This window comes from Cupressus sempervirens, chromosome 10 (genome assembly GCF_028749045.1).
Source record: "Cupressus sempervirens isolate cs-2001-9-10 chromosome 10, ASM2874904v1, whole genome shotgun sequence".
NCBI lineage: Eukaryota > Viridiplantae > Streptophyta > Pinopsida > Cupressales > Cupressaceae > Cupressus > Cupressus sempervirens.
Window position 1 is genome coordinate 379,944,756 of NC_143127.1, and position 23,857 is coordinate 379,968,612.

Consider the following 23,857-nt stretch of genomic DNA (forward strand, 5'->3'; position numbering starts at 1 on the left):
TGTATGTAGCCAAGAAGAATGAATTAAGATTAGAATGCCACTTAGTATCATAAAAACAAGAAAAACACTATAAACTTGTAATGATAACATCATATCTATTATCAACACCAAAATATTAAAATAATATCGAGTCCAAGTATCATTGTTTTAACTTTCAACAATTAGAACGTTATACTAAGTTTTAATCATCTAATGGATTATCTAAATCTTGATCTTCTTCTTCTCATCATCAAAGACATTAATTGATTTACAAATAGTGCCAAGTCAATGGGATCAGCTGTACTAATGACTTTTTAATTTCTAAGTTGTTGAATCCTTATTACTTTTTCATCGTACAGAAAGCTTGTTAGTTTGTAATTAACATCCTACTTGAAATATGTTATATAAGTAGCCTGCAACTCCCTTCACCTATTGAAGATGTTGTTTAATGTTTAAAATATCATTTATCATGATACAAAGCTTCAAATTAATCGGTTAGGGGTCATTATCAACAATTGGATATAAAAATTTAATTGGAAGATATATTGAGTGCTAGTTTAATTTGATTTAATAAATATTTGAACTTGAGCAAACTTTGTTTTGGAATATTAAATATCTTTATTCATATTATCTAATAATCATTTTCTGCACTAAATTATAGAATGTATCTTAGTGGAATTGTACCTGATTAGCACTTGGTCTGCCTAGGTATGCATTGGTTCAGCCATGGTTCTACCTAGGTTCGGCCTGGAGGAACCAGCTTGCCTGGATTCGAACCCAAGTGGAACTAGGACCAGAACCAAGGATTGGTTTGAAATTCGCTTGGTTCGAAGGGCTAGGGGGAGAATTGGGTAACTAAGAGAATAAGAGTAGTACCGTGCTTTGTTTTTTTGTATTTTGATTTTGATATTGTATTTGAACATGAAACTATTTGGTAGTATTGTAGCCTTTGGGCTTTTTGTATGTTATTGTTTAATATCACATGCATATGGACAATGAATTCCAAAGTATGAATACATAGTGACTATTGAAAAGTTGTATGTAGAGTTGCCTGAGACTCCTTTGTCCCTCCTTGGGCGTGCATATCTCCATATCCAATTTGGAAATGTATCCAATACTGCTCGGATACACGTCGAATATTGTACCCATGTTTGACTTAAAACACTTGATTTTCCAATTGTGCCAAATACTATGGGATTTGATTTTTTTAAAGATTCGACGTAAATCTTTCCAAATTTTATTTTTAAAACAACTTTATTAAGCAAATATTTCAAAAAATAGTATATACAAAATCTACGTCAAATGAGAAAGACAAATAAAATGTTTTTCTATTTCAGCAACCCAGTTTTTGTGTTATCATCTAATACAATTCTACTATGTTTACATATTGTAAAGTGTTAAATTAACTTATAAAGATTTATGTAGCATTTTGTGTCAATATTGCTTTTGAAGTAATGAAAATCTCCTATAATAACTTTGAAAGCTGTGTTAAATATATGTATGTGTTATTCATTAATGTTGTGTCTAGCCATATCCATATTGGGTGTCTTAAAGAATTGTCTTATCCGTACCCAATACCGTGCCTGTATTTGTATCCATATTCGTATCTTTGCAACTTTGATTGTATGTTAATGATCTACGACGTTGAAATGGTATGCTTTATCCATGTTTTTCATATGAATGTAATGTTTGTATACATATTTCTTTATATATTTTAAAATATTCCTATATTTTATATAGCCATCCCCTTTGTTGTCCCAAATCTTGGCAAAAGAATTTGCCATCCTAGAAATTCCTCCCTTGTCCCTGTTCTAGAAACTTGGGCTAACTTTGGTAATTTGATGTTATCAGTGAGCTGAATTGATTTTGGAGGACTCATTTTAATGTTTTGAGATGTTACATCTATTTTTAGTAAGTCATGTGCTTGGGTTTGCTTATCATCATTCTTCATCATTATCGCTCTTGCTGATCAGTTTTTGATTCTGATGCATTTCAATCATCTTTGCTATTTTGGGTGTAATTTTGAGCTATATTTATTATTTAAATAATTTTACTAGGTTGCCATTGTACTTCAAATATTTTATCGGGTACCTCACCATTACAGCTTGTTGCAAAGTAAATGGAATTTTTTAATTGACAAGATGCTGAAAAGTGACTTTATGTGCTAGAAAAAGAAGAAGAAAAACTCACTTTTAAGTGTTAAAGGCTTATTTAATCAATACGACAATTTAATAAAGGAGTTTTTTGGAAAAGCTCTGGTATTTTTTTTACAAGGGGGGTTGAGAGTTATTTGGAGATTGAATGTTGTTCATCTTAGCCTTTGTGTAGAGTGGAAATATCGCTCAAGTTCACAGAGATATGCTAATCGTACAGAATAACACAATAAAGATACACAAGTAAAACACCAAATCTACCATTAATACCAAAATACCGGTAGGCGAGGAAATGGTTTCTATATTAATACCAAAAATAACATGAGTACATTGCCAATATTCCAAGTACTAATAGAAGGTTTGGTTGGTTGGAAACCAATTGATGCATTCCCTCACATCCTAACTACCCAGCCCGATTAGCTTTAACAAGTACTAAACACAATAGTTACTTTTTTCCGACTACATCTATCCCCCCCCCAAAAAAGAAGTTGTCTTCCAGACGACTGCTAAACATGAAAACAACAAAAAGAACTTTGACTTCAAGAAGAAGGATGGGAGGACATCCCTGTGCGCGGAGCTCTTCGTAGCCATTGTAGATCTTGTTCAGCTGTCTTTTTTTTGTCTGAACACCTTGCAATACCCTTAAAGTGCCCATCTTCTTGGCTTTCGCTGTGGCGATCTTGCTCTCCAATTCAACTTTCTTTATTTTCTAGGCTTCTTGCATTGCAACTTTTTCGGCTTCCCACGAATGTTGAAGATTCAGCCTTTCTAGCCCCCATGCCTTAGGTTTTTTTGTTTGTTGAAGTTCCTAGAAGGTTTCCCGAAAGGCAACTTCTATAGCTACAAGGGCCTCCATAAGAGACAACTATTGTTCCTGTCGACTAGAAATGATAGAACTGCTTGTCCACGTAGTGGTCATGTCCTCCTTTGAATATCCACCCTGCTCTAATAGTCCCCAATCTGTATGGCAGCTAGTCTGCATAAACGCGAAAGACAACTTCCATAGCTGCAAGGGCCTCCATGAGAGACAGCGATTGTTCTTGTCCACTAGAAATGATAGAACTGCTTGTCCACGTAGTGGCCATGTCCTCCTTTGAATATCCACCTTGCTCTAATAGTCCCCAATCTGTATGGCAGCTAGTCTGCATAAACCCGGCCAATGCTTCCACTGTTGTTATGACAACTTCTAGATTTTGAGACCTAGCTTGTTGCATGAGCTCCTTGGTAGAATGCTCTATGACATGCAACTCAGTGAAAAACAACTTTGCCTTGGCTGCTTTTTGCAGCCGTGTCTGGGGGTTCCCCATGCTCGCTTTGTATCTCTACCTGTACCTCAGCAACTGCTTGTAGAGGGGAAGACACCATGCCTTCTTCCTCGAGTAACCTGTCAGCCTCCTCTAGGGCCGTATCCGCCATAGCCACAGCCGCCATACTTTCTTGAGTGTGGATTTCCCCTTGCTGTTTATCCACTGCTCCTACTAGCTGTACCACGAGAGCAACAAGATGTACTACTTCTGGGTTGAGAGTTGTTTGCAACCTCACTTTATGCGCACACTTTGTCTGGCATCTCAAATCTATTACTTTAGTATGAGACTGCTGTTCCGGATAGATTAGTGGCACCATCCTCGGAAGTGATATTCTGGAAGCCGCCCATGTCAGAATTTGTTGCCAGCTGTTTGCTCCTTCCTTGACTCTTGCTTGATTTGGTTTGGAAATATCTGCTGTAGCAGTTCTTTCGGGATCACCAGTCATGTTATGGTAAATCTCTGGCGATTTTGATATTCCAGTTGGAAGCGGCCCCTCTGCAGGTGGTAAGAAAGTAACTTCTTGTGGAGTACTTGCAAGTGACTCAGGCGGATTTCTGCCTTTTGTGAGTAAGGAAGATGAATCTGTATCGCTGCCCTCTTGTTCAGAACTCTTTTCGTCTGCTTCATGCTCTTCGAGTGTCTTAGCCACAACTGCTTGATTCAGTTTTTTTTTTTTTGGTTTGCCCCCCTTGTGGGATCCTACACTTATGGTATCCATATGGAGCCAGTATGTCATTGCAGGCTTGTAGAGTTCCACCCTATTAGCCAGTATCAATGTCCCTCGGTGCTCATTGCTCACTTGAATTCGTACTGCTTCTAAAAATAAGGCTACGACATGATGGGGCATGTAAAAAACTGTGTTTCAACTCCATGAATTCTCGAAGTCTATCAAAAAGAAATTGAGTCCAGTTATACACCTGTCCTTTATACAGTCTATCCACTACGGGCAACATCTAAAGGGCAATGTTTGAAGTATGGCTGCTGGCTGTGAGCTTACTTTTCACCAAATCTATAATACATTGTCATTCATCATCTATAATGAAAATTTTCTTGAGACCCCTACTGTTCTTCAAAATTCCTTCCCATTCTAGACTTGTAATATCTTTTTGGCACATTAGTTTCAACCACTTCTTGTCTTCTACTATCATAAGGGTTTTTTCCAGTTTGTGCCCTCTATTGGGAATTCTGAACACCCTACTTATTTCTTTTGCTGAATAGGAAATTGTCACCTTTTGCTGGAAATACTGCACTAGAGATCTATGATATGATCTCTCATAACCTGTGATTAAATTCCATAGTATAGGTTCAAACTCTTTTAATTCAAAAATTGGCATGAAAATTATTTTCTCTACCTTTGCTGTGCACAATGCCTTCTTCAGAGGATGACCCCCTTCTGCTTTCTCCCACTAGGTCCTGCACTTACTTCCCATCACACTTTCAAATGTGATATTCTCAGTTGTGGTTTTCTGTGCCATTTTGCCCTTGCCTTTTGTTCTCTTATCTCTTTCAGTGCTTTCAGTGCAGCAGGCTTCTTTTTGGAATCAATAATGTTCCCTTTGCTGGGGTTTCCTATACTTAATTTCACCTTTGTGTGGTAACACCTCACTTCCCAACAAATTTCTTTTGTTTGTATGTGCCAACCATTTGTGTGACATGTTATGCACCATTCCGTATGGACCTCTTCTTGCTTCTGTACAACTATAGTGTCTATCCGTATGGCCAAGGAGTAAATGTCTCTGTACCTATTGACAATGAATAGTACATATGGACCTGTTATGGAGTATGGGTTCCTTACGGACTCCTTGCCTGGTGTCCTCCATATGGCTTATGGAATGCTTGCTAGATGTCTTCCTTCCGTATGACAATCTGAATGTCTTCCTTCCATATGGCAATTTGCAAATTTGTTGCTCCACATATGGCTTCCTCTGTACACCTTCCTTCTGTCCAGGTCTGTATGAGCTTGTTTCCTGTTCTCCTTCGTATGACTGCTTGTTCTTCCTCCTGTACGGATACCTGTTTCTCCTCTTGTATGAATGCTTCTTCCTTCCGTATAGATGTCCCCTCCTGTCGTATGGCTAGCTCCTCTTGGATTACTTCCTCCTGCTGTATGGATACTTGTTTTTCCTCATGTATGGATGCTTGTTCGTTTCGTACAGATGCCCCCTCCTGCCATACGACTAGCTCCTCCTAGATTGCCTCCTCATGCTGTATGGATGCCTCTTCCTGGAGTATGGCTACCTTCTCCTTCCATATGGTTGTCACTTTTGCTCCCTAGAACTGCCCTCGTACGGCCACTCTACCCTCTCTGTATGCACGTACGATTGTTGCTTCTTCTGGGATGTGAAGTCTGCTATGAATTATAATAGGGTGTGGAACAGCCTTTTTATAGGGATTAGGATGAAGGTTTTCTCGCTGGTCACTTTTTGCTTTCCTTGTTTATTTCCTCCTTCCGTACTAATAAACTAACTGGTTACTTGTTTATTCCTTTCTTCATATACTTTGACCCATTTACTAAGTCTTTGATAGGTTTATTATCTAGAGTAAATAACTTTATTGTGCCATTCTCTTTATACTCCGTTTACCCCTTGAGGTAGCTTCCTTTTGACTGAGATTCTTGTATTTGCAATTTATTACATTCTACGTGGAAAACTTCATTAGCTCCCATTTGCCAGTGGAATAATCCTTTAAGGGAACTTGTGTCATCGTCTGAGCATTACCCTAGTCTGAGCATCCGTTCCTCATTTGGTTCCATCCCTTCATAGTTTTCAACTTCAGAGTTTGATGCCAAGTCCTGACTTACTGACTAGTTCCTGAGATTTATGATGTACTTTCTTCCTTCAGTCTCAATAGATAGAGTGTTCTGTTTCCAGTTATGGGTAGCTTTTGCTGCGACCAACCATCCCTTGCCTAATAAAGCATCGTACCCTTTCTTCTTTAAAGTGATAACCACAAAATCTAGAAAAAATTGTTGTGTATTGACTATGACTTTTTGTCCCATCAAGGTTCTTATACTCTATGTTGGTCGGCTCCCACTAGTTGAAATGTCGGTGGCCAAAGTGTAGGTTTCCCTATTTCCTTCCATGCTTCTTCTGATAAAACATTTACGCTGGAACCTATATCAACAATGGTATTTGAAAGCTTGCACCCTAATATCTCCATCTCTACTACCACTGGTGTTCTCCCCATTCCTGTAGTGAATAGGGTATTGTCTTCTATCCGTACTTCTCCTTCCTTCTCTTTCTTTGAAGTTGTTCCTTTCAGGTGTGCCCCCTGAGTTAGCGCTACCTGCAATTGGGATAGTGTTTCTAATAAATCAGAGATTCTTACTGGGATAGTGGTTTCCAGTACTTGCCTCACAATATTTGGTACACCCCTATTAGAAGTAGGCCTTGTCTTTCCTTCCTCTCCCATGCTATTTTGAATGTCCTTTGATTCTTGAAATCTTTCCGTCTCCATGGTAACATCTGGATAGGTTAGTTTTCTAGCTTGCATCCTAGCGACTGCAAGAATTTTGCCTTCTGGGTATTCAATGTCTATCATATTTACCCCCTTTTGTTTCGGCCAAGTCACATCCTCATGATTGCCTGGCGCACACCATTTTCAGAGCATCCCTCCATTTTGTCCTCCTCAGATTTGGCAATCTCGTGCAAAATGTCCCCATTCATTGCATCTCCTACATTAGATCATAGGCCTCCCCTTGGAATCATACTGGATTGGATGTCGGGGTGTGTTATTGCTGTTGTTGTTGCTATTATTATTACTTCCTCTCCTGTTATTTTTGTATCCTCCTGGTGAGGCTTCGGTATTTGTATTCTTCGGAGGAGTGGAGGGTGGTGTAGTTTGCTCCACTTGGGTTAGGAATACTTGAGCGCTCTGTCTTTTTAAATTGTAGGGACAATCTTTAATTGAGTTCTCTAGTACCTGACAAATCTCGCAAAATGCTTTGTTCAGGCATGCTCCTTTTGTATGGCCTTCTTTTTCACAGTTAGTGCACCAAAGTTCTCTCCCTTCTTTTCTTCTTTACTTCTTGCCACTTCCTTCATTAATCGCCTCAGGTCTTTTCTTAGCACTCAAATGGTTTTGGATTCTTCTTCACTTTCTTCGGAACTTTCACTTGCGCTTCCATGCCTTCTTGCCTTGGAAGTTTTACTCTCGCTTTCTATATCCATGACGCGAGTACACACATCCCCAAAGGTTGATGGTGGGACTATCTTCATCTTTTTCCTAAGGGACGGTGTTAATCCTTAAATGAATTATCATTTCCTTAGTCCATCTGCGGCTTCTTGTCAAGTTTTCCTATTAGCTCTTTTAGCCTTCTGTTATAGGTTTTAACTGATTCACTCTTCGCTTGTCTTGTGTTATAAATCTCGGTTACTATTTCATCATTATCCCTCAGGATTCTGAATTCTTCCTCAAAGGTTGTGCAAATATTACTCTATGTGTTTTTCTTTGCTGCCTCCAGATCAGTGTACTAGTCAATGGCAATACCCCTTAGTGTGGTAGGGAAAGCTTTTAGCCACTTAGCTGGGTCATCATTTTCTCTGTTGGCTTGCCATATTGTTATGCATGTTTTATAGTGGCGAGCAGGATCCTCCGAGCTGTCCTCTGTGAACCTTGGTAATTTTTGTTTGTCTATTGCCATTATGTGAGGCTTTTTCCCTCCTGTCGGAACACTTCTTCCGGATGGAGCACCTCCTCTTGATGGAATAGCTCCTCCCGATGGAACACTTCCTCTTGACTAGAGGTTCGCTTTCGACGAGGAACCTGATTCTTGATTACTGACAATATCCTCTTCTTCTTGACTTTGCCCCTGTCGGAAATCTCTCCGTGCAAGTGTCTCTGGATTTTTGTATCCCAACTTCGTTGCTGGTGTCTTTGAGATGACCAAATTTTCTATACCTTCGATTGTGTGCTCGATCAACCCTTCTTGGATTCTTGTGGAATCCCCTTGTCCTCCCCTCAAGTTACGACGTCTCTCCTACTGGTGTTGGAGATGTAATCTCCTCAAGGCAACTTCTTCCTTAGTTTTTTCTCCTTGTACCCGCCTGGGATATATGTTTGGAATCAGGGGCATGAATCAGTTTTATTGTCTTTTCCCTTTTTGGAATTGTTACGTTCCTCGCGTTCCCTAGTCCTTTTAGCAAATAGCTGGAGTACTTGTCTCCCCCGTTCCCTTTGTGTCTCAACTCTTTCCTCTTTTACTCATAACAAATTGCGTGCTAACATGCGAGGAACCTCTCGTAGGAGATCGTACATCGCTGGTGGCATTGAAAGTTCATCACATACTGTACCTTAGGGGCCATTCTCTCATGAGCTTCCCTTTGTACATATTGATTGTAATAACCCGTTTCTGCAACTACTCTCAAAATTGTCACGTTTGAAGTTTTAGTGGGCAATACAAACATGTGAAGTTGGCATACGGATGCTAGGCGCCAAAGTACAGGCAAAGGGGAGGCCATACGGTGTAGTGTGGGGCAACAAGTTGCCGTACAATGATGGAGGGTGGTATGGGGTGCAGCTATAGCCGTACGATGACCTAGGAGGCTGTACGATAGATGACCAAGGTGGCCGTACAACAGATGAAAGGAGCCATACGGTGGGTGTAGACATCGAAATAAGAAGGCCATACAGTAAAATGAAGAGGGCCGTATGGTGATAGTAATGGAGGCCATACAGTAGGAGGCTGTAGAGAATGAAGTATTGAACTTGCAGTCAATAGAATGTATGGAAAATGCAAGAGAAACATAGAACGTCCTATAAAATACCTTATTCAACACAATAGAACTTGATCAATAACATAATGACTTCTCTAATTTGCAATATGATAGTGCTCTGATTTGGCAGATTTGAGCGAAGTGTCAGAGGCAACAAAATAGGGTGAGGGTTGAATCCCATCGAAATTGAGAACAAGCCAAATAGGGAAGATCTTTCACTTTTGAAATGGTGATCAACAGAGAATTCCAACAGGAATTCGCAATACAAGAAGTATATTCAAATCGCATACCTAATGACAACCTACAAGCCGTGCTTAAATACCCATCGCGGAAAACTTTTGAAGAGTGTACAAAGATAGCCGACGGTAACACAATTACGGAAACAAAAATAAAAATGGGTTCGAGATATATTAAATCAATCAGCCCAATTACAATAGCTTAATTAAAATTTATTTAATAACGGGAACATTACACTAATCAACTGCAACTTCCCAAGCCGTCACCAAATCATGTGTCAACTGGTCTTCCCTAGTTATTTCCTCCTCTTCCTGTCACTATTTGTTACTTGGATGAGCAGTACAAATGCCCTTCCCATTACTCCATCCTGCCGACCTCTAGGTTCAGACTTAGGCAACGACGTAAAAAATGTAGAGTGGAAATATCACTCAAGCTCACATAGATATGCTAATCGTACAAAAAAACACAATTGAGATACGCATAAGTAAAATATCGAATGTACCATTAATACCACTAGTAGGCAAGGAAATGGTTTCTTTATTAATACCAAAAACAACATGAGTACATTGCTAATATTCCAAGTACTTATAGAAGGGTCACTTGGTTGGAAACAGTGTTGCCCTAGAGAGGGGGTGCGGCGGTGCGAGGGGACGTTAGGATGAGTTTTAGTTGCGGGGAAAAAAGGGCCTCAATTTGGGGACAGCGGGGGCGCGGAGGGGGGGGAAGGTGGTTGCATAGTATATATAATATATGACTGAAAATGCTAATTATGAAATGATACTTTAATATATTATATAACATACCAAATCTAGTTGAATAGAGAAAATTCAAATGTGATTCACAAACCATAAGTTCAAACTTGAAACTTGAAACTTTATAACCATTACCAATGACCATTTAACAAATTAACTTAGTTCAATATGCAAGATTCAAAGTTCATTGTTTAAATATGAATATCATATATGATATATCATAATGAAGCTCATGATGACAATGAGCCGAGTAGCATGAAACAATGAAATGAAATAAATTATAATGTATCGTAGCCATATCAAAGTGAGTACAATCAACAAAATGACAAAATGTCAATAATGACAATGAAATCATCCCAAGTGCTCTCTAAGCTTGCATAAAAAACAAATAAAAAAAGAAAAGATTAAAAAAAAAAAAAAAAAACTTTTTGGGCCATTTAGCCAACTGCACCCCACGAGCATCCCACAAGCACCCCTACACCTGAGCACCCGCGAACCACCCAGGTGATTGACTGGTGCGGCTGAGGTGCGGTGGTACATTTTCGGCCAGCAGGGGTACTTTGGTGCGTGACGCACCCACACTGGGTTCATACGCTTACCGGGTGCTTTGGGTTTTTGACCCGGGTGTGCACACCCGCGTTACACTGGTTGGAAACCAACCGATGCATTCCCTCACCTCCTAACTACTCAGCCCGACTAGCTTTAACAAGTACTAAACACAATAGTTACTTTATTCCGACTACACTTTGGAAGTTGAAAGTCCCCTTGGAAAGATCAGTTCTATTGGTGATTTGGTGGAGTAGTTCAGATTTGCGGATGAATCCAAAAATGGAAGTTTATGTAGTCTCTTTCAAAGACAAATTTGCTAAGTTTTGAGTTTATTGCAAATATATTTGCAGGGTTGGAAGTCATTCAAGAACTTTATTTATTGCGCAATTGGATTTTCTTGTGTGATTAGTGTTGGTTTGACATTGTTAGCCTTTTGCCCCTAAAGCTAGACAGCATTTCAAATAATATGGTTTGAGATGATTCAAAAGGAGATTGAGAATTTAACATCAGTCTAGGTGGGGCATAAGACATGCTCAAGCTACATCATTAAGAAGAGTTTATGTATGCCTTGGTTGCTAGCTTTGGTCTTCATCAGCTCCTACCTCATTGAGGGGCCCTCTCATAATACAGCCATTTATACTCGTTTTGGGGTTACCATGTGAGATATTTCTCTGATTGTCTATTCCATTGTTTTCTTGCTTTTGCATCTAGGGCCTTGTTCATCCATGTACTTTGATATTATAACAGTTAAAAATTCCAGTTCCCAGAGCTATTCTTGGTCATTTGTGGACATTAAATACAACGTTTGTCTTTGTGGATTGAAGGCTTGTTTCAATACTGTAATACTGCTGATAAAAATTGTGACCCAAGCAAAATTTCTCATATCTAATGTATAACACGTGTTTCTTAGGATCTTCGAGACTTGTTGGCCAAGTTTAGTCTTGTTATTTGGAGTCTGGACATTATATAGATAAGGAAGCTTTTTCTTCTTCAGCTCTCTGTGTTAACTGTTAAGACTTAGGTTCATATCTTTCACTATTGTGATTTTGTTACCTATTTATTATTTGGAATATAACTACCAGCTATCTATTTTTTATAGTTATAACTTATTGTTATATGTCATGAATGTGAGAATGCCAATTAAGCTCTTTAAATGAATTTTTGAGTGAATCTGTAAATGCTAAGCTTTTACCTGGCATTTACATGCATACGGATGCCAACTGATCAGCTAATATTTTGTGAAATTTCCTTAAACAAAACTCTATGGTTAATTAAACAAATAATATTGATTTATTTAATTATGTAGCATTGGGTTGGTATTTACTATGGAAATTTATTGACCTTTAAGATAGGTATTGTTCAGACAAGGTTTTATTTTATGTAGTTCTTCTTTGTGCCATTTGCCTTCTATGAATTCAAATCAAGCTGTTTCTGGAGTGCTAATTGTGGCTTAGCTTTTCTAGTATAACTGGATTGTGGCTCACCCGTGGGAGCAAATGAGCACACGTTGAATAAAAACATATTCCCCTTTTATTATTCCATTGTAAAGCAGGATGGCCCTTTCTTTCAGGCCAAAAAATTACATTAGGAAAATAAATTCAAATAGCCAAATTAAAGTCAAACCTAAATGTCCAAGAAAACACAAGAACACTGACCTTTAGTCAAATGGTTAAGAAATAGAAGAACATGAAATCAGATTCTAAGATTACACAAATTAAATCAAGAAGAACATGATTCTAATAAAGTGTGCACAGAGTGAAGAACCCTCGAATTATAATTTTCAATTGCAATATCCCATGATCATGATGCATGGTACATATTCATAATTCAGCCTTGTCATTTTCTGTATCCTTTGCTCTCAGACGGTAGCAAGACTGAAATCAACAATAAGAAGCATGGTAAACATATGAAAAAAAAGCAAATCATTTGACAGACCTGAAATCTGCCAGCTAGAAAGGCAGTTGCCCAACATTTTGGAAAATCAATTCGTTGTTTCATCAAAAGAAAGATTTGGGACCAAGGGACTACCCATATTTTTATCTACCTTCCCATGATTGTTCTCTTTTGACCATCTCAAGTTCAACAAATCAGGTGAGCAAAATATCACTACATGACTTTAGCCTACAGTTAGATAATCTTAGTATTTGAAACCTGGCAATACAGAGACAATCTATTTGAACAATCAGAAAACTGTATCCTTCAAGCACTAACATAAACAGTGTCATCGGCAAAAATGTGTAAGAAGAAATTCATTTGTATTTGGCATAGACAGTCCCTAAAGAGGAGCCTTGATGCTTATATTTATCAATAAGCAGCACATTGTTTTTTTTTATTGTCATGAAAGAAGTGGCAAGCTGAACACCTTGGCTAATAGACTTCATTAAGGAGAAACAACTAGCCAGAGAGCAGTTATTTGTGATTATATTGACGCTTCAATCTATAATAGGCTTTCTCAAAATCAGGTAATGATGGTGAAGTATCACAACCTAAAACATTAATTGGTCCAATAGTCTCACTCTATGAGTACATTCTCAAGATTATATATCTTTCCTCTATAAATTGTGTTATACTGGGTGAGAATGGTATACGAAAAACCTGTTTTAATCTTCAGTATGCTTTATTTAGAAATTGAATGAGGCATTCTAGAATACAATAGGTTTCCTGTCTCCCACCAATCTTTTATGTTGAGACTTCAGGGTAAGGTTAATTAGACTTCCACAGATATAATTTGCTGGATAATTTCTCTAAATGGCCCTTAAATAGTAATTGTCCAAATTAACGAAAAACAATTCATAGTCAGTCTGATAGAATTCTACAGGAATAATGTTTATACCTAGATACTTGTCTTTCTCATTTGAGTTGATGTAAGATCCTGCAAGTAACATGTTCTGTGGTGCAGTTATGATCTGGATTGGTATGAAATCTGCATTTAGTTAGTGTACCTTTTTGGGCACAGGATTACAGGGGTTAAGTTATTTAGGGTGTTAAATATAAATACGATCTCTCTATCTAACATTATTATTCTTTTGTAGATTACTATAAATAGACCAGCAAGACGGAATGCTTTTCGGCCACAAACTTTAAAAGAAATGACACGAGCTCTTGATGATGCACGAGATGATATCAAGATCGGAGTTATAATCTTGACAGGCAAAGTAATATTAACTTTCCATACATTCCCTTTGAAGTCTTTGCTTTTGTTATTGGCATGGCCAAGTCAAATTCTATGCCTCATTTCATATTTATTATGGATCTGTAAAAGAGTTTGTGTGACAGAAAGTCTAACACTAATGCTTACATCTTGACATAAGATTTATTTGGATTCATTATATTCTCTGCAACAACTTTTGGTAGTATTCGATTGCTTTATGCTGTCATCACAGGTTTCTAGGTTGAAGTAGTCTAATTAAACTAAGAAACAGTTCACAGTTAATCCAATTTTTTTTTCTTGTGTCCCTCAATTCCAAAAATAAAAGAATTTGAGTCTTCACATAAGGAAAGGGATGATATGGATGTCCCTGTGTAACTGTAAACAATCAAATGGAAGATAACTGGGATTATGAGCTAGTAGAAACATGCATAAAGTAGGTTAGGGCCTTAACGGTAGCATCACCTGTCAGTAAGCATTGAGTTGTGTTTATGTCCAACAACAATATTGTTTTCCAAGATTTATAAAAGGGTGTCACATGAGGATACAATCCACTCTTACACAATTCTGAGCGTGTAATGTTCAAAATTATTATTATTTTTCTAATTTTTCACTTGTAACAAGTGTGAAATCTTAACAACTTTGTTCACCGTAGTAACAACTTTGATCACTGTAGTTTTGATGTGGGCATAGTTTGTGTAACCATAAACAATCAAATATAAGATTATTGGGATTATGAGCTAGGAGAAGAATGCAATTAGAAAGGTAGGGCTTTCATGATAGTATCACTTGTCAGAAGTCAACGAGTAGTTGTTATGTCCAACTACAATTGTTTTCCTATATTTATCAAATGGTGTCAGCTGAGGATTGTATTCCCATATTTATCAAATGGTGTCGTTTGAGAATTGTGATGTTCCCATTTTGAAACAAAATGTATAATAATTAGTGATTAAATAATAAGATTTTATTAAATAAAAAAATAAATAAAAGAGAATCTAATAAATAGGCAAGAGCCTACAACACAACGGTAAGTTGTGAGCCTCTTATCTGGGAGGTTTTAGTTTTGAATCTGCTCGAGCTTAACACATAATAATAATTAGAAAGGTAGGGCTTTCATGGTAGTATCATTTGTTAGAAGTCAACGAGTAGTTTTTATGTCCAACTACAATTGTTTTCCTATATTTATCAAATGGTGTCAGCTGAGGATTGTATTCCCATATTTATCAAATGGTGTCATTTGAGGATTGTGATGTTCCCATTTTGAAACAAAATGTATAATAACTAATGATTAAAAAATAAGATTTTATTAAATAAAAAAATAATAAAAAAAGAGAATCTAATAAATAGGCAAGAGCCTACGACACAACAGTAAGTTGTGAGCCTCTTATTTGGGAGGTTCTAGGTTTGAATCCGCTCGAGCTTAACACATAATAATAATTAATCTCAAAAAATAATAAAAAATAATCAAAGCTTCGGTCCATTACCTATCAAAAAAAAGATAATCTAATAAATAAACAATATTTAAAAACTAATAATTAGATAATAATAGTATCAATAAAAAAAAAGAAAAGAATAGAATTTGATTAAAATAATAGTAAGTTATAAATAAACAAATGATATAATACTTAATACATATGCAATGAAAGAGAGAATTCATTTTGAAATGGAAGAACTGCAAAGGTGCCATGGATTGATTATTGCAGAGTTCTATGGAGTGATGGTGAAATAAGGATTTCAATCAAACCTGCCACGTGATTGGATATATTCCAGATGTTACCAATATGGTTACAGTCAATGAGAGAAGTTTGGCTTAGATGATATATTTGGTTCAATTTAGATCGGGAATTATGAAATCGTGGGTGCCTGCCATTAGTCCTCAACCTCCTAATTCATATGTCCCTCATCTTCTTGATGTTAAAATCTAAGAGTTTCGTTGGATAATATATGCCGAAACTTCAAATCGGTTTATAAGTGATGATTAAACTAGAACTATGTATTATTGAATTAGTGAAAGGGTATCATATTTGGATTATAACTTCCATGCACCATTTATAAAGGGAAGGTGCTATTAACTTAAGGGAAATGATGGTTTCATATAAGATTGGCTATTTGGATAAATAGAAATTCATTGAGGACAGATGTGATTCAAGGAAGTTACTGAAGTGAGCATTAATTAAAATAATAGGAGGTGCTGTTTGGTCAAGAGATAATGAATATTAAGAAGTTCAGACTGCATACTTTAAGAGAAATGTCTTCTACATCCAAAGGATGTGGCTTCTCAAATCCAGTGTAACACCAACGTTTGGGTACGTCAGGATGACAGTATGCTGGGATGAGTTTTCGGCACGGGAGGACAAAGGGCCACAATTTCAAGGCGACCAAGGGACGACAGTGGGGGGACAGCAGGGCAGGGAGGGGTGTCGTGTACTATACATATAGAACTTGAAATGTCAATTATGAAATGATGTTTCAGTATAGTAATATAGAACCTAGCCAATCAAAAATTGCAACACAATCCAAAACCATTCAACACTCAACATAGTAATATAGAACCTAGCCAATAGTAACATTCTAAACTCAAAAATCAAATAGAAATTTAAGTACCAATCTGACAGTGGCGTGGTTGCGGAATAACGGAGGTGGGGGTACTTGGGTACTCCAAGAACCCGGTGCGGGGGCGTCTTGGGGACAGGTACTTTGAGGATTCTGGGGGGGTGTGAGTCCCTGGGTTTCACTGTTCAAATCTCATATGAAAATGTATAAAAGGAGGATTATAAAAGAGCATTGAGGAAGGAGGTGAATATGACACATTCAGAAAAGATAACAAAAGACAATGAAATAAGATTGATTAAGACCATAAAAAGGAGAATGAGGTACAAGAATATGAATACCTCAATCAGACAATAAACTATTCAATAGACTATAGCAATCAGCAGTATGATACACCAGCCACCCAATGCAGCAGCATAAGGAGATTCTTCAAACATACACATAAACTCTATTTATCTGTAGAAATATAAAGATTGAATCTGCAGAGTAAACATTCATTGACGCCAAATTCAAACAATCAGGTTGCATATATCTAAAGATATCATTCAGGAACAGCACCAAATACATCAGCATTTGAATAAATATATCAGACAAGTGATTATTTGAAGTAGTTGGTTTGATCAGACCCAAACCACATTGTCATTACACATTTCTAAAGGATTATCCGAAACATTAATTATTGTATAATTTATACTGTCATAATTGAGACAGCAGGATTAACTCCATTACAGATTGAGTATAGTATACATATCAGAGATCCCCATTATATAATTCCCGTTGGCATGTTCCATCATATCAAATTGATAAGATTCATTTATTGCAGATTTGAATATCAGTACATAGATATTTCAATGACATTCCTCAAGTTAAGCTATATCAATTATCATTCTTACATAAGTGATATCAGCAATATAAGCCTTGCAAAGTACCAATTTTGCCTTCTGAATCAAGTGTTTGTTTTGAAGGAAGGCTCTTGCAATTGAATTATAATAGAATTGTCCCATATTTTTAAGAATTTACATAAGGGGACATTACAAGGATACTATACACTCTCATGCAATTCTGACCGTGTGATGTGTCAAATTGCAAATTTTGTAATTTTCACTTTTTAAATGAACAAGCGTGAAATCTCAACAACTTTTGATCATCAAGATTCCTAAGTGGGCATGGTGAGAACATACAGTGAAAGAGTTGCATGATATTATAATAAGATTCTTATGGGCGACAAGCTACGGAACTCTGAAAGTAAGTTATGCTCAATCCATCTGCAAGCTTTCTTGATCAAATGCAAATAAAAAATGGAAATCATTAAAATTTGTGCTAGCAGGAAGCCTTCTAGAACAATTACAAATACTGAATTTGCCAATGAGCCACACATATTATCATTAAAACTAATAATAATGCTGGAAACAGAAAATGTTTTCCTAATGTTGTGGTGGTATAGCTTTTTATACTTGCAATACTAAAATCAATTTCAACTTTTAAAGTGTGTTTGGTAGTAAACTGGACATAAATTGAGAATATTTATGGTTTTAATCTAACTGAATTGGAGTTGGTTATTGTCGTCGGTAGAAATTGTGTATCAGCCGACGGGTCCCTTCGGTAGAAATTGTGCATCGGCCGATGGGTCCCTTCGGTAGAAGTATTGGTATGTAGCCGACGGGTAAAACAGTTTGTAACGGGTATAATGTACTTGGCCGACGGATAGCTTCGGGAAGGTTCGTCGGAAAGTATTTATAACCCCTTCAGGAAGCATTGTAATCATGGTTATCATATATCATATGAGAAAAGCATAATGTACTGTTGGCATATGCGAATAATAATAGAAGTTCTGCTATTTGCTGTTCGGTGTTCGTATCGATTTCCTGTGTGCGTTGCTTAATTAATCCATACGGTAAACATTTGGCGCCGTTGCCCGATGGATCTGGCACGCAGGCAGGCGGAGATGAATTAAATGCCGAATCAATTGAACAAAGACAAGAGTAAGCTAAAGGAAAAAGATGACATACGCGTTGCGCAGGAAAATTTAATTTTGGCTCAGCAGATAGAGCGTCGAAGGAGGTTTCAGAAGATTTTCGACGGAAGCAAGAGTGCGGAAGGATTGTTGAAGGAGACTCGACAACGGCTTGATTTGGTGGAAGAAGCGAGGGAGGAGTTTCTGAACCTGCATACGCCACGGGAAGAGAATCCTGACGGAAACAGATTGACTCGCACGGCTTGGAGTGCAGAAGGAGCACGAGCGTGGAGTGACCTCTTCGTCCGAGATATACTTCTGGAACGGACAACTACGGTTTACAAACCCTCTTCTTCACCAAACAGCGTGGAAGCAGAAAACTGCGCGGGTGTTGAAAACAACGCGGAAGTAGAAAACAGCGCGGAAGCAGAAAATAGCGGGGGTGTGCAGAACAGCACGGGTGTCCAGAACAGCGCGGGTATCCAGAACAGCGCGGGTGTTCAGAACAGCGCGGGTGCTCAAAACAGCGCGGGAGTGCAAAATAGCTCAGGTACACAACAGAACCCTCCACATACAGTAATAATGGCAGGTCCGAAGGAAAAATTGCCTAAATTTGATGGTGATGAAGTAGCTGATCCCATTCGACATTGTAAAACATGTGAAACGATCTGGAGAGCGAATGGCATAACAAATACAAACGAATGGATCCAACAATTTCCCGCAACCCTACGGGGCGTTGCCATTGATTGGTTTACTGATGCTGATCCACAGAAATTGAATAGTTGGGATAACATTAAGGAGTTCATCGTAGAATTTCAACTTTTGCGTCATGACAATGAAATTGTCGCAGAGATATTCAATACCAAGCAAAAGAAGAATGAAACTGTACGGGTCTTTGCCAGGAGTTTGAAGGACTTAATCAGTAAGATGGAGAATAAGCCAGCTGACGGGTTACAGAAACGATGGTTCATTGAAGGCCTTCACCCGAAGCTGCGGAAGAAGATGAAGATCGTGCCACCATCGACATACATTGAAGCTTACAACCAAGCAATGAACCTCGAAAGTGACCAGAAGACAAAGAAGAAGAAGAAGACCAACTCGTCCGATTTAGATGACGATGCATCCTCAGGAAATGATAGCAGCGATGACGAAGGAAGCAACACGACGGTTCGTGCCCTTTAGAAAGACATGATTCGGATGATGAAGGAATTCAAGAACATGAACAAGGAAACTAAGGGCAATGAACTATGGTGCACGGAGTGCAAGAAGGAAGGCCATACGAAGGGATCCTGCCCAAAAGAGCAATTTTGCAAGATCTGCCAGATTATGGGACACTCAGTAAAGGAATGCCCTTTCAATTTGAAAACAAGAACACCGCAGCAAGTGTTCCTGACACAGGAGGCCTCTCCGTCCGGAGGGAACGGGAACACCAGTACGGAAGGTGCCACATCGGGTGGATACAGAAACAATCGGCACGGTCAAAATAACAACAATACCAGCAACAACAATAATGGCGGAAGGAGTCGAATTCAGTATGATGCGAATGGTCGGCCGATAGTTCAATGCCGCGCATGCAATCTGTGGGGTCACTTCGCCCGAGAGTGTACAACAGCGAACACACCGAAGTTGTTATGCAGATGGTGTGGACCTGGTGATCATGAAGATGCTAGGTGTCCGAAGTCGGGAGTCAACTTGATCGCTGTCGGGACGAACGAAGAAGAGGTTTTGGCCATCACACGGAAGCAAGCAAAAGTGTACCCCGACCCGGCAGAAGAAAAGAAGAGACTGGAAGAAGCACGGGTAGAGATCCAGAAAGCAACACAGGCAGAAACGACACACCTGAAGGACACGCCGAGTACTTCCGTACGAGACTGCGCAGAACAGAACATTGTCCGGCAAATTTTGCAAGCCGAGATACCTGTCAGGATAAGTGATCTGTTGCTCACTATGCCTCAGCTCCGATCGGCACTCACAAACATTGTTCCTGCTGCTCAACTACCAGGAGAACATGGAAGGAAGCAAGAAAGTGGAGCAAGTACAGTGCACAAAAAGAAGGAAAGTGGCGCAAGTGTAGAAGATCCGATGTTGTTAGCCCTCTCATCCGGACGCCATCCAGCAGTTGTCGAAATGGGAATTCTCGGGACTGTATTGACGGAAACAATTGTGGACGGAGGGTCCGGTGTCAATGTGTTGCCTGAAGACACTTGGGAAAAGTTGGGATAGCCGACATTATGGCCGCCTACATTCCAGCTGCTAACGGCCGATCAACATAGAATCAAGCCATTGGGAGTCCTGACAGCACAACCAGTGATGATTGGAACACAACCGTTCCTGTTGGACTTTGTCGTGATCCCACTGAAGCGGAGAGGATATGATGCCATTCTGGGCCGGGGGTGGTTGATACAAGCCAAGGCAAAGCACGATTGGAAGAAAAATACTTTATCACTCGAAAGCAAAGGCCGAAAATATGTCATCGATCTACACACTCAGATGGTTGGAGAAGAAGCTCTATCGTCAGATTCCGAAGGAGAAGATGATGAGAGGAGGCAGAGTATGGAACCCAATCAGGAGGGAGTCCTACGATTGGAAGGAGATGACGATCTGGATTCAGTAAATGGTCTTTACCACTGGCAGATAGAGGATTATGAGCTCTTTCCAAGTTGTAATATGCTAAGGATCGACGAAGGTAAGAAAGAAGGAAATGAATGTCCGAAGGAACACAGAGAAGCCGACGGAGGAAATGAATGTCCGAAGGAACACAGAGAAGCCGACGAAGGAAATGAATGTTTGAAGGAACATGGAGAAGCCGAAGGAAGAAATGAATGTTCGAAGCAACATAGAGAAGCCGAAGAAAGGAACACGGGTATGACTGAAGCTGAAGAACAGAACATACAGTACGAACCCAAGAGAAGGAAAGATTCTATTGTACGACTGCGCCGGAAGAAAGTATTACGTCGAACCACAAATATAGCAGAAAGGTACTGGCAGTCAGGAAGACACACGATACCGTCTGCACAGGCAACAAAGAGGAAGGGCTCAATAAAAGTTGTAGCAGTACAGAGTGAAAGTGTTATTGACGGACAGAAGGGGCAGTTAACGGAGTCCATGGTACGGGGCTTCGGGAACAAACTGGGCGATATGGAGATGACATAGAACAGGCGTAGCAGGTTTCCACTCGGACAGTGGGTGTTGTACGACGATCAGAATGAGATCAAACCAGGCAAGTTCAAAATTAAATGGGTTGGGCCATACCAGATGCGGGAAGTAAGCAATAACGGAGCAATAAAACAGTGGATGCTAGACCGAAAGGAAGTATTCGATGTAGTGAAGAGGTTGAAGTTGAATGTCTGCAATGAAAGAAGTAATGCACCCCCGTGGACGAATAACTGAGAGAAGACTGTAAGTACTGTATATATGTAAATATTGTAGATAATTGTTCCAGAAGTGAGATTTAAAAAAAAGAAAAAAGAAAAAAAAAGAGCACCGTACGGTTTCGAGGAAGTACCATACGGATTTTGGAAAGTACCATACGACACTGTACGGTTCCATATTTGTAGGAGACAACATCGTACGGATTTAACTTATTCACCATACGGTTTTGGAGGAAGTGTATGGATTTTCCAGCTCAATGTACGGATTTTAAAATGATGATGCAGTGTACGAAATTTATTGGTTCACCGTACGGATTTTTATAAGAAAGCAATGCATGGTTTTTAAGTTGCAGATACCGTACGGTTTTTAGCAGCAAAGTTACCGTATGGATTTTAAAGCCAGTTCTTGTACGGTTAATTTCACGGCTGCCGTACGGATTGTGGAGACAGCGTACGGATTTCGTGCTTGCTGTACGGTTTTTTTAAAGACAACGTACGGATTTTAAAGACAATGTATGGGTTCCATCTTCAAGTTGGTGTACGATTTTGCCATGGTACGGATTTTTCTTGCACTGTACGGTTTTTAAAAGTCACACTGGAACCACCGTACGGATTTTAATAGCCTCAGAAGGGTGACGTACGGAATTTGATAGCCTCAGAAGATTAACGTATAGTTTCTGGAGTCAAAATTTGTTTATTTTCATTGTACGGATTTTTCAAGACGGTGGGATATTGCAAAAGGATTTTTTTTTAAGTAGATTGGAATCCAGATTGTGTCAAGTTGGAAGTCGTACGGATTTCATCCCAGCAGGATGGCAGGAGGTTTTCTAAAAAAAAAAAAAGACGACGACAGAATCAAGTTGTTCAAAATGAGTGTCAGATGATGCCAAAGGGAAGGGGACGCATCCATGGTTGCCAGAAAGAGTATAGAATCGGCAGAAAATAACCCTAAACCCCTGGACCCCCAGTCGTTGCGGATATCAGTCGTGGGAGTCTGACCAGTTGAGAAGAATTGAAGTTTCTGTAGGCATGGACTTTCTGTGTACCAGAGGCAGTGGGAGCAGGTGTTGGCCATGAGGCTGTCTTGGTGGATGCGTAGAGAGCTCGGGAGGAGCTGATCATCCAGTTGGAGGCAGTGCAGCGACACTTGGCTCAAGATACCGAGGAGTTGGAAGCAGAGAAAGCAGCATAGGTGGCTATCAAGGTCAGCTTGAGGAGTCAGTATTGTGTTAGCAAAGGCTATAGATGCAACGGGATGAATGTGAAAGTGATGTGGCAAATCAATATTGTTGTTTGAGTTTTGTTTTGTAGTCGTCAGGAGACGACTTTTCTTTTTGGGGGGGGATGATGTCGTCGGTAGAAATTGTGTATCAGCCGACGGGTCCCTTCGGTAGAAATTGTGCATCGGCCGACGGGTCCCTTCGGTAGAAGTATTGGTATGTAGCCGACGAGTAAAACAGTTTGTAACGGGTATAATGTACTTGGCCGACGGATAGCTTCGGGAAGGTTCGTCGGAAAGTATTTATAACCCCTTCAGGAAGCATTGTAATCATGGTTATCATATATCATATGAGAAAAGCATAATGTACTGTTGGCATATGCGAATAATAATAGAAGTTCTGCTATTTGCTGTTCGGTGTTCGTACCGATTTCCTGTGTGCGTTGCTTAATTAATCCATACGGTAAACAGTTATAGGCATGTACAGTATGCCAATATGGTAATTTATTTTGGTGGAGATTCGTTATGTTTGGATATGTCTGTACAAAACAATATTAAAATCATGTATATATCCTAAACAAATAATTAAATTTGAAATACTACATAGCATAAATATACTGAAAAGAATGACCATGAGTATTATAAATTCAAAACCAAATTCTAATTCTGTTGAAATAAGTAGTGTCGGTAGTATGAAACTTCACATAATTCACCATATTGTCTCAAGTGATGCTTCACATCACTTGAGATGCTAAATAATATGCATTAAATTAAAATAATAAACCAAAACTACAATTAATAATATTTCAAGGAGTATATGATGAAAAGGAGACAATCTCAGTATGTGATCGGCTAAACTTAAAGTAACTATCCTCTAGCAAAAAGATAATGGACAAGTAGTTACCAACGAAAGGTTGCAATTAA

The 23,857-nt window shown here is 38.9% G+C and overlaps 1 protein-coding gene across 3 annotated transcripts in view; it reads left to right on the top strand.

The window, feature by feature from the left end:
• Positions 1–23,857, top strand: part of ECHID (enoyl-CoA hydratase/isomerase D) — a 291,880-nt gene that overhangs the window by 75,902 nt on the left and 192,121 nt on the right. For all 3 annotated transcript variants that reach the window (XR_016358067.1, XM_089807443.1, XM_089807444.1), the window contains exon 2: positions 13,724–13,846. Coding sequence is in view for 2 of the 3 variants with exons in the window: in XM_089807443.1 (XP_089663569.1) it covers positions 13,724–13,846 (123 nt within the window). In the remaining variant the exon portion in view is untranslated. The remainder of the gene's footprint in view (positions 1–13,723; positions 13,847–23,857) is intronic.